The sequence below is a fragment of the Rhinoraja longicauda genome, chromosome 2, assembly GCF_053455715.1.
Source record: "Rhinoraja longicauda isolate Sanriku21f chromosome 2, sRhiLon1.1, whole genome shotgun sequence".
NCBI lineage: Eukaryota > Metazoa > Chordata > Chondrichthyes > Rajiformes > Arhynchobatidae > Rhinoraja > Rhinoraja longicauda.
The window spans coordinates 1,132,571-1,144,680 of NC_135954.1; the positions used below are offsets into that span (position 1 = coordinate 1,132,571).

The 12,110-nt window shown below is 54.3% G+C and overlaps 1 protein-coding gene across 1 annotated transcript in view; it reads right to left on the minus strand.

Moving 5' to 3' along the window:
• The window catches only part of LOC144601589 (rab effector MyRIP-like), a 98,985-nt gene that overhangs the window by 36,948 nt on the left and 49,927 nt on the right, over positions 1 to 12,110 (minus strand). Inside the window, exons 9-10 of the mRNA XM_078413801.1 lie at positions 7,392 to 7,560; positions 6,026 to 6,573 (exon numbers count right to left, since the gene is read on the minus strand). Of these exons, the coding sequence (XP_078269927.1) occupies positions 6,026 to 6,573; positions 7,392 to 7,560 (717 nt within the window). The remainder of the gene's footprint in view (positions 1 to 6,025; positions 6,574 to 7,391; positions 7,561 to 12,110) is intronic.

The window sequence follows — 12,110 nt, forward strand, 5'->3', positions numbered from 1 at the left end:
CACCACTCCCCCCACCCGCCCCCCCACCACTCCCCCCACCCGCCCCCCCACCACTCCCCCCACCCGCCCCCCCACCACTCCCCCCACCCGCCCCCCCACCACTCCCCCCGCCCGCCCGCCCGCCCGCCTGCCCCCCCCCACCACTCCCCCCACCCACCCCCCCACCACTCCCCCCACCCGCCCCCCCACCACTCCCCCCACCCGCCCCCCCACCACTCCCCCCGCCCACCCCCCCACCACTCCCCCCACCCGCCCCCCCACCACTCCCCCCACCCGCCCCCCCACCACTCCCCCCACCCGCCCCCCCACCACTCCCCCCACCCGCCCCCCCACCACTCCCCCCACCCGCCCCCCCACCACTCCCCCCACCCGCCCCCCCACCACTCCCCCCACCCGCCCCCCCACCACTCCCCCCACCCGCCCCCCCACCACTCCCCCCACCCGCCCCCCCACCACTCCCCCCACCCGCCCCCCCACCACTCCCCCCACCCGCCCCCCCACCACTCCCCCCACCCGCCCCCCCACCACTCCCCCCACCCGCCCCCCCACCACTCCCCCCACCCGCCCCCCCAACCCACCCACAACCCCACCCCCCCACAGCTCCCCCTGCCCGCCCGCCCCCCACTCCCCCCGCCCGCCCCCACCACTCCCCCCGCCCCCCCCACCACTCCCCCCGCCCCCCCCACCACTCCCCCCGCCCCCCCCCACCACTCCCCCCGCCCACCCTCCCACCACTCCCCCCGCCCACCCCCCCACCACTCCCCCCGCCCGCTCCCACCACTCCCACCCCCCCACAACCCCACCCCCCCAACCCACCCACAACCCCACCCACCCACAACCCCACCCCCCCATCCCACCCACAACCCCACCCCCCCAACCCACCCACAACCCCACCCCCCCCACAGCTCCCCCTGCCCGCACGCCCCCCTACTCCTCCAACCCGGGTCGAGACCCCTCTTCAGACCCAAAACATCACCCATTCCTTCTCTCCAGAGATGCTGTCTGACCCGTTGAGTTGCTCCAGCTTTTTGTTTCTTTCTTCGGTTGAAACCAGCAACAGCAGTTCCTTCCTCCACCGCCCTCCCTCAGCCTCAACAGTTTAAGTTAGAGATACAGCATGGAAACAGGCCCTTCGGCCCACTGAGTCCGTGCTGACTAGGGACAGGCAGTAGCTCTGGCAGTTCGTTCCATACACCCACCACCCTCTGTGTGAAAACGTTACCCCTCAGGTTCCTATTAAATCTTTTCCCCTTCACCTTGAACCTATGTCAACTCTATTAAGTCTGAAACATAGAAACATAGAAACATAGAAAATAGGTGCAGGAGGAGGCCATTTGGCCCTTCGAGCCAGCACCGCCATTCATTGTGATCACGGCTGATCATCCACAATCAGTAACCCGTGCCTGCCTTCTCCACATATCCCTTGATTCCACTAGTCCCTAGAGCTCTATCTAACTCTCTCTCTCAGCCATGATCACAATGAAGGGCCGAATGGCCTCCTCCTGCACCTATTTTCCATGTTTCTATGTTAAATCCATCCAGTGATTTGGCCTCCACTGCCCTCTGTGGCAGAGAATTCCACAAATTCACAACATTCTGGGTGAAAAAGTTCCTTCTCACCTCAGTTTTAAATGGCCTCCCCTTTATTCTTAGACTGTGGCCCCCGGTTCTGGACTCCCCCCAACATTGGGAACATTTTTCCTGCATCTAGCTTGTCCAGTCCTTTTATAATTGTATACGTCTCTATAAGATCCCCTCTCATCCTTCTAAACTCCAGTGAATACAAGCCCGGTCTTTCCAATCTTTCCTCATATGACAGTCCCACCATCCCTGGGATTAACCTGGTGAACCTACGCTGCACTGCCTCAATAACAAGGATAGTTCTCTGCTATCCCACTTTCTCATCCACTCCCTACACACTAGGAATAAACTTGATGGGCCAAATGGCCTAATTCTGCTCCTATCACTGATAACCTTATGAATGTACTTTTATACAGAGAGGTGTATTGATGGATAAAGAATAGTTGATAAATGTAGAATAATTTTGAATTGCACAATGAATGGTGGTACTGGCTCGAAGGGCCAAATGGCCTCCTCCTGCACCTATTGTCTATGTTTCTATGTTTGTACGATATGCAGAGCCGGCATCTTCTAGTTTACATACAAAAACAATGCCTGTCCTCATAAGTTCACAGGTGGCAGGTGCAGAATGAGGCCATTCGGCCCATTGAGTCTACGCCATTCAATCGTGGCTGATCTATCTCTCCCTCCTAACCCCATTCTCCTGCCTTCTCCCCATGACCCCTGACACCCGCACTGATCAACAATCTGTCTATCTCTGCCTTAAATATACCCACTGACTTGTGGCCTCCACAGCCGTCTGTGGCAAAGAATCCCACAGATTCACCACCCTCTGACTGAAGAAATTCCTCCTCATCTCCTTCCTAAAGGAACATCCTTTAATTCCGAGGCTGTGCCCTCTGGTCCTAGACTCTCCCACTAGTGGAAACATCCTCTCCACATCCACTCTATCCAGGCCGCTCACTCTTTGAAAGTGATCTCTGTGTTCAGATATTGAAGCCTCTCTCTGTCCAATGTTGACACCTCCCTCTCACTTGCCCGGGACTCCAGTGCTTTCCCCCCCGGACCGTCTCAGCACCGCCATTCACCAGTTGTGTCCACACCACTGCAGACTGATGAAGTCCCTCAATAACCTGGCTCTGGCTGCCATCTGGTGGTACAGAGAAACACTGCACCCTGTGTGGTTACACTCACGGAAACAACAGCCCATGCGCTTTACAACGAAGATGGACACAAAAGCTGGAGTAACTCAGCGGGTCAGGCAGCATCTGTGGAGAACATGGATAGGTGACGTTTCACAGAGTGCTGGAGTAACTCAGCGGGTCAGGCAGCATCTGTGGAGAACATGGATAGGTGACGTTTCACAGAGTGCTGGAGTAACTCAGCGGGATCGGAACACAGCTACCAGCCTTGGAGGGCATCTACAACACACGATGCCTCAGAAAAGCCACCAGCATCCACAAAGACTCCTCACACTCCTGCAACAGTCTGTTCGAACTCCTTCCATCGGGCAGATGATACAAGGCCTTCTACGCCCGCACCTCCAGACTCAGGAACAGCTTCATTCCCAGGGCCATAGCTGCTATGAACCGGTCCTGCTGAGCCGGATGGTCACATCGCACAGTGAACCAGCACAGATCTACTTGCATTTTAATCTGTTTTAAAACTGTAACAATTTGTTTCACTGGGTTGTTTAAACTAATACTGACTAGCTAATTAATTTATTACATCATATGGGAGGCGCATTCCCAATCTCGTTGTAACCCTGTACAATGACAATAAAGATATATTGTATTGTATTACATTCTTCAGCAGGAGCAGACCTGATCTACAATCTACCTCATTGGAGACCGTCAGACTATTTTTAATCGGACGCCCATCCATGTTCTCCACAGATGCTGCCTGACCCGCTGAGTTACTCCAGCATTCTGTGTCTAGCTTAGTATTGTCTGATCTGTTTGGATATCTTGCAATACACAGCTTTTCACTGTACCTCAGTACACGCGGCAATGATAAACCTGAACCCCAATGACTGTGAAAATACTGAGGGTACCTGTTGCTGGCTTGACCTTGCTGGCTTGACCTTGCTGGCTTGACCTTGCTGGCTTGACCTTGCTGGCTTGACCTTGCACTAAACGTTATTCATGCTACACCATGTATCCGTACACCATGGACAGCCTGATTGTGATCATGTGTAGTCTTTCGTAAGTTCATAAGTGATAGGAGCAGAATTAGGCCATTCGGCCCAACGAGTCTACTCCGCCATTCAATCATGGCTGATCTATCTCTCCCTCCTAACCCCATTCTCCTGCCTTCTCCCCATAACCTCTGACACCCGCACTGATCAACAATCTGTCTATCTCTGCCCTTCTGCTGAGTGGTCAGCACGCAACAAAAGCTTTTTACTGTACCTCGGTACACGTGACAATAAACTGAACTAAGAGTATGACTCAGTCTCTCTCTGTCTCATCTCCCTCTGTCTCTCTCTCTCCGTCTCTCTCTCTGACTCACTCTCTCTCTCACTCTCTCTCTGACTCTCTCTCTCTGACTCTCTCTTTCTCTGACTCTCTCTCTCTCGCTCTCTCTCTCGCTCTCTCTCTCTCTCTGACTCCCCTCTCTCTGACTCTCTCTCTTTCTCTGACTCTCTTTCTCTGACTCTCTCTCTCTCGCTCTCTCTCTCTCTCTGACTCTCTGTTTCTCTCTGACTCTCTCTCTCTCTGTCTCTCTCTCACCGTCTCTCTCTCTCCATCTCTCTCTCTTCCTCTCTCTCTCTCTGTCCCTCTCTCTAACTCTCTCTCTCCATCTCTCTCTCTGACTCTCTCTCTCTAACTCTCTCACTGTCTCTCTCTCTCTGTCTCTCTCTCTCTGTCTCTCTCTCTGTCTCTCTCTCTCTAACTCTCTCACTGTCTCTCTCTCTCTGACTCTCTCTCTCTCTGTCTCTCTCTCTCTGTCTCTCTCTCTGTCTCTCTCTCTCTAACTCTCTCACTGTCTCTCTCTCACTGTCTCTCTCTCTCTGTCTCTCTCTCTGTCTCTCTCTCTGTCTCTCTCTCACTGTCTCTCTCTCTCTCTCTCTCTCTCTCTCTCTCTCTCTCTCTGTCTCTCTCTCTGACTCTCTCTCTCTAACTCTCTCACTGTCTCTCTCTCTCTGTCTCTCTCTCGCCCGTCTCTCTTTCTCCATCTCTCTTTCTCTCTCTCTCTCTGACTCTCTCTCTCTGTCCCTCTCTCTGACTCTCTCTCTCCATCTCTCTCTCCCCCTATCTCTCTCTGTCCCTCTCTCTAACTCTCTCTCTCTCTCCGACTCTCTCTCTCTGTGTGTGGCCTACGGTTGTCAACTCACTCCCAAATACGTCACCGCCCCGCGCCCCACGTGACCTCACCCAGCCAGCGGCCATGTGCGCCCGCCCCATCAATGGTGGTCGCCCGGGCCGGGAGGCAGGTTGCAAGTACTGTGGGCAGTTTTGATCTCCTAATTTTTGAAGAAAGACGTCCTTGCTATTGAGGCAGTGCAGCGTAGGTTCACCAGGTTAATCCCCGGGATGGCGGGACTGTCATATGAGGAAAGATTGGAAAGATTGGGCTTGTATTCACCGGAGTTTAGAAGGTTGAGAATGGATCTTATAGAGACGTATTAAATTATAAAAGGACTGGACACGTTAGAGGCAGGAAACATGTTCCCAATGTTGGGGGAGTCCAGAACCAGGGGCCAGTTTAAGAATAAGGGGTAGGCCATTTAGAACGGAGATGAGGAGAAACTTTTTCAGTCAGAGAGTGGTGAATCTGTGGAATTCTCTGCCCCAGAAGGCAGTGGAGGCCAATTCTCTGAATGCATTCAAGAGAGAGCTAGATAGAGCTCTTAAGGATAGCGGAGTCAGGGGGTATGGGGAGAAGGCAGGAACGGGGTACTGATTGAGAATGATCAGCCATGATCACATTGAATGGCGGTGCGTACAGGCTCGATGGGCTGAATGGCCTCCTCCTGCACCTATTGTCTATTGTCTATTGTCTATTCCCCCCGGACCGTCTCACTCAGGCACCAGTTGTGTCCACACCACTGCAGACTGATGAAGTCCCTCAATAACCTGGCTCTGGCTGCCATCTGGTGGTACAGAGAAACACTGCACCCTGTGTGGTTACACTCACGGAAACAACAGCCCATGCTGCTTTACAACGAAGATGGACACAGAGTGCTGGAGTAACTCAGCGGGTCGGGCAGCATCTGTGGAGAACATGGATAGGTGACGTTTCGGGTTGAGACCCTTCTTCAGACTGATGGTATCCATGTTCTCCACAGATGCTGCCTGACCCGCTGAGTTACTCCAGCACTCTGACAGTGTCCGGGCCTAATGCCGGACAAGGGCGGTCCCTACGGGACAAACCAATTTAGCCCAATATACGGGATGTCCCGGCCAATACGGGACGGTTGTCAGCCCTGGTGTGGCCTTACCTGGCATGTGTTTTTTGGTGTAGATGGCTGCCTAGTTGACGTGCCGTCATGGGCGTGCGGTTGTTCCGGGGACGAGCTCTTGCTACGTTTGCGGCGCCGGAGTTTCTGCTCGGCTCTGCCGTGGAGCTGCTCCTCGTCCTCACTGGTGCCGGGCTCGCCGGCATTGCAGTTGAGGTCGTAGTGAATGGGCCGCTGGTCGCCGTGGCCAACGGGCCCCTGATCCTCCGGTCCCGTCACTGAGATGCGGACCGGGCCGCTGGACGGGGAGGCGGACGAGGAGATGGAGTGGGGGAGGAGGGGGGAGGTGTCCGGCGGTGGTCTGGCCGGGTGGGCCAAGTCCGGCCGTCCCATGGCCAAGCCCCAGCCCGCCTCGTCTACCTCCGCCTCGTCCCCACCCATCTCCTCGTACGCCGACGGCACGCCCACCTCCTGCTCCAGCCCAGCAAAGTCCCGGCCCTTGGGCTTGGCCAGGAGCCGGGCCAGAGAATCCCGCCGGCATGAGATGGCCATCCAGTTACCATCGGGGCTGTGCAGCACTGTAGATGGACCTGCAGCACATGGGAACCGTCGGTAGGCCGGGACCAGGACCAGGGCCAAGCCTAGCCCCCCCCCTGCCAACCCACCCCCCTCAGAACCCACCCCCCCCCTTCAAACCCACCCCCCTCAAAACCCACCCCCTCTCAAAACCCACCCCCCCTCTGAACCACCCCCCCCTGCAAACCCATCCCCCCTCAGAACCCACCCCCTCTCAAACCCCCCCTCAGAACCCACCCCTCTCAGAACTCACCCCCCCACTTCAAAACCCCCCTCAGAACCCACCCCCCCTTCAAACCCCACCTCAGAACCCTCCCTTAGAACCCACCCCCCTCAAAACCCCCCTCTGAACCCCCCCCCCCCATCAAACCCACCACCCCTCCCCCCCTCATAAGCACCACCGCTCAAAGCCCAGCTCCAAGATCCCCCACCATCTTCCCACACAAACTCCACCATCTCCTCTCCACCACCTCCCGGCCCGGGCGGCCACCACCAGAGGACATAGGTTTAAAGCGAAGGGAACCCGAGGGGTAACTGTTTCACACAGAGGGTGGTGGGTGTATGGAACGAGCTGCCAGAGGAGGTAGTTGAGGCTGGGACTATCCCATCATTTAAGAAACAGTTGGACAGGTACATGGATAGGACAGGTTTGGAGGGATATGGACCAAGCACAGGCAGGTGGGACTCGTGTAGATGGGACATTGTTGGCCGGTGTGGGCGAGTTGGGCCAAAGGGCCTGTTTCCACACTGTGTCACTCTGGGACCCCCCACTCTGGGACCCCCCACTCAGGGACTCTGACACCCCCCACTCTGGGACCCCCGTGCCGGGTACCTGCGTTGTCCGGCAGCTCCATGCTCTGCCACTCGGGCCGGATGTCCAGGTGCTGGGACGGTTGACCGATTGCCCGGCTCCATGCAGTGTCCGAGCACGACACGCTGCCCTCAGCTCCCTCCCTGCTCACGCCCTCCTCCTGCACCAGGCACAGCTCCGACTGTGACCTCTGGGGAGGAAGAACACGCACAGCAGGTTAGGCACGAGCAGTGTAGTTGGGGCATGGGCAGGGTTGGGGCATGGGCAGGGTTGGGGCATGGGCAGGGTTGGGGCATGGGCAGGGTTGGGGCATGGGCAGGGTTGGGGCATGGGCAGGGTTGGGGCATGGGCAGGGTTGGGGCATGGGCAGGGTTGGGGCATGGGCAGGGTTGGGGCATGGGCAGGGTTGGGGCATGGGCAGGGTTGGGGCATGGGCAGGGTTGGGGCATGGGCAGGGTTGGGGCATGGGCAGGGTTGGGGCATGGGCAGGGTTGGGGCACGAGCAGTGTAGTTGGGGCATGGGCAGGGTTGGGGCATGGGCAGGGTTGGGGCATGGGCAGGGTTGGGGCATGGGCAGGGTTGGGGCATGGGCAGGGTTGGGGCACGAGCAGTGTAGTTGGGGCATCGGCAGGGTTGGGGCATGGGCAGGGTTGGGGCATGGGCAGGGTTGGGGCATGGGCAGGGTTGGGGCATGGGCAGGGTTGGGGCATGGGCAGGGTTGGGGCATGGGCAGGGTTGCAATGGTCCCGTATTAGCCGGGACACCCTGTATTTGAGCTAAATTAGTTTGTCCCTTGTCCCGTATTAGGCCCGGGGATCGCTGTAGGCCCCGACGCTGTAGGCCCGGACACTGTAGGCCCGGACACTGTAGGCCCGGACACTGTAGGCCCGGACACTGTAGGCCCGGACACTGTTGGCCCGGACACTGTAGGCCCGGACACTGTAGGCCCGGACACTGTAGGCCCGGACACTGTAGGCCCGGACGCTGTAGGCCCGGACACTGTAGGCCCGGACGCTGCAACCCGGGGGCTACAGCAGTCCAGGACAGTGTAGGCCTGAATACTGTAGGCCCGGAGGCCCGGGCGCCACCTAATGGAGGTTGCAGTGCAACCCGCCTCCCAGCCTGGCCTCCTGGCCCGGGCGGCCGCCATTGGTGGAGTGGGAGCACGTGGCCGCTGGCTGGGTGAGGTCACGTGGGGCGCGGGGCAGTGACAATAGACAATAGACAATAGACAATAGGTGCAGGAGTAGGCCATTCAGCCCTTCGAGCCAGCACCGCCATTCAATGCGATCATGGCTGATCACTCTCAATCAGTACCCCGTTCCTGCCTTCTCCCCATACCCCCTCACTCCGCTATCCTTAAGAGCTCTATCCAGCTCTCTCTTGAAAGCATCCAACGAACTGGCCTCCACTGCCTTCTGAGGCAGAGAATTCCACACCTTCACCACTCTCTGACTGAAAAAGTTCTTCCTCATCTCCGTTCTAAATGGCCTACCCCTTATTCTTAAACTGTGGCCCCTTGTTCTGGACTCCCCCAACATTGGGAACATGTTATCTGCCTCTAATGTGTCCAATCCCCTAATTATCTTATATGTTTCAATAAGATCCCCCCTCATCCTTCTAAATTCCAGTGTATACAAGCCCAATCGCTCCAGCCTTTCAACATACGACAGTCCCGCCATTCCGGGAATTAACCTAGTGAACCTACGCTGCACGCCCTCCATAGCAAGAATATCCTTCCTCAAATTTGGAGACCAAAACTGCACACAGTACTCCAGGTGCGGTCTCACCAGGGCCCGGTACAACTGTAGAAGGACCTCTTTGCTCCTATACTCAACTCCTCTTGTTACGAAGGCCAACATTCCATTGGCTTTCTTCACTGCCTGCTGAACCTGCATGCTTCCTTTCATTGACTGATGCACTAGGACACCCAGATCTCGTTGAACTCCCCCTCCTCCTAACTTGACACCATTCAGATAATAATCTGCCTTTCTATTCTTGCTTCCAAAGTGAATAACCTCACACTTATCTACATTAAACTGCATCTGCCATGTATCCGCCCACTCACACAACCTGTCCAAGTCACCCTGCAGCCTTATTGCATCTTCCTCACAATTCACACTACCCCCCAACTTAGTATCATCTGCAAATTTGCTAATGGTACTTTTAATCCCTTCGTCTAAGTCATTAATGTATATCGTAAATAGCTGGGGTCCCAGCACCGAACCTTGCGGTACCCCACTGGTCACTGCCTGCCATTCCGAAAGGGACCCATTTATCCACACTCTTTGCTTTCTGTCTGTCAACCAATTTTCTATCCATGTCAGTACCCTACCCCCAATACCATGTGCCCTAATTTTGCCCACTAATCTCCTATGTGGGACCTTGTCGAAGGCTTTCTGAAAGTCGAGGTACACCACATCCACTGACTCTCCCTTGTCAATTTTCCTAGTTACATCCTCAAAAAATTCCAGTAGATTTGTCAAGCATGATTTCCCCTTCGTAAATCCATGCTGACTCGGAATGATCCCGTTACTGCTATCCAAATGCTCAGCAATTTCGTCTTTTATAATTGACTCCAGCATCTTCCCCACCACTGATGTCAGACTAACTGGTCTATAATTACCCGTTTTCTCTCTCCCTCCTTTCTTAAAAAGTGGGATAACATTTGCTATCCTCCAATCCACAGGAACTGATCCTGAATCTATAGAACATTGAAAAATGATCTCCAATGCTTCCACTATTTCTAGAGCCACCTCCTTCAGTACTCTGGGATGCAGACCATCAGGCCCTGGGGATTTATCAGCCTTCAGTCCCATCAGTCTACCCAAAACCATTTCCTGCCTAATGTGGATTTCCTTCAGTTCCTCCATCACCCTAGGTTCTCCGGCCCCTAGAACATTTGGGAGATTGTGTGTATCCTCCTCAGTGAAGACAGATCCAAAGTAACGGTTTAACTCGTCTGCCATTTCTTTGTTCCCCATAATAAATTCCCCTGCTTCTGTCTTCAAGGGACCCACATTTGCCTTGACTATTTTTTTCCTCTTCACGTACCTAAAAAAACTTTTGCTATCCTCCTTTATATTATTGGCTAGTTTACCCTCGTACCTCATCTTTTCTCCCCGTATTGCCTTTTTAGTTAACTTTTGTTGCTCTTTAAAAGAGTCCCAATCCTCTGTCTTCCCACTCTTCTTTGCTATGTTATACTTCCTCTCCTTAATTTTTATGCTGTCCCTGACTTCCCTTGTCAGCCACAGGTGTCTCTTACTCCCCTTAGAGTCTTTCCACCTCTTTGGAATAAATTGATCCTGCAACCTCTGCATTATTCCCAGGAATACCTGCCATTGCTGTTCTACCGTCTTCCCTGCTAGGGCCTCCTTCCAGTCAATTTTGGCCAGCTCCTGCCTCATGCCTCTGTAATCCCCTTTGCTATACTGTAATACTGACACTTCCGATTTTCCCTTCTGCCTTTCCATTTGCAGAGTAAAACTTATCATGTTGTGATCACTGCCTCCTAATGGCTCTTTTACCTCTAGTCCCCTTATCAGATCAGGATCATTACACAACACTAAATCCAGAATTGCCTTCTCCCTGGTAGGCTCCAGTACAAGCTGTTCTAAGAATCCATCTCGAAGGCACTCTACAAACTCTCTTTCCTGGGGTCCATTTCCAACCTGATTTTCCCAGTCTACCTGCATGTTGAAATCTCCCATAACCACCGTAGCATTACATTTTTGACACGCCAATTTTATCTCCTGATTCAACATGCACCCTATGTCGAGGCTACTGTTTGGGGGCCTATAGATAACTCCCATTAGGGTCTTTTTACCCTTACAATTTCTCATTTCTCATTGACGTCACCTTGTCCCTTAGTTGGGAGTGAGGAAGTTGGCAACCCCTAGGCATGGTGGTCAATGTGAGGACGCTTAGTTGAGTTTATTATCACCTGCACCGAGCTACAGTGAAAAGAATAGTCAGTATTTAGTAAGAAGGTGCAGAAGCTTGACAGTGCGCACCACCAGACTCACGAACAGCTTCTGCCCCTCTGTTATCAGGCTTCTGAACGGCCCTTCCATGAGCTAGAGTACTGTCCCATTCACCTCTACCACATTGCGGACATTGGACTTTGTCTGTGGAACTGATGCTGCAATGCTGAGACTATATTCTGCACCCTGTATCTTCCCCTTTGCTCCACCTGTTGGACTGGAGTTTGGCCTGATTGTATTTATGTACGGTGTTATCTGATCTGATTGGATAGCATGCACAACAAAGCTATTCACTGTACCTCAGTACACGTGGCAATAATAAACCTGAACCCGTTTCTCTTCTCAGCTCCCTTGGCTGAGTTCCTCACGTGACTGTTTTACCACAGAAACATAGACAACAGGTGCAGGAGGAGGCCATTTGGCCCTTCGAGCCAGCACCGCCATTCATCGTGATCATGGCTGATCATCCACAATCAGTAACCCGTGCCTGCCTTCTCCCCATATCCCTTGATTCCGCTAGCCCCTAGAGCTCTATCTAACTCTCTTTTAAATTCAGAGAATTCTTTTGTCTTGGGATCTACAGATTTGAACTGCAGGTGGGTCTGAATCCTGATCTTCCAACCTACCACATCAAGGACATTGCACTTTTACTCAGTCGCTCTAAAACTACCACGCTGTAAAAAGATATACTGCACTCTGCTATTTGTCTAGTTTAGTTTGTAGTTTAGAGACACAGCACGGAAACTGGCCCTTC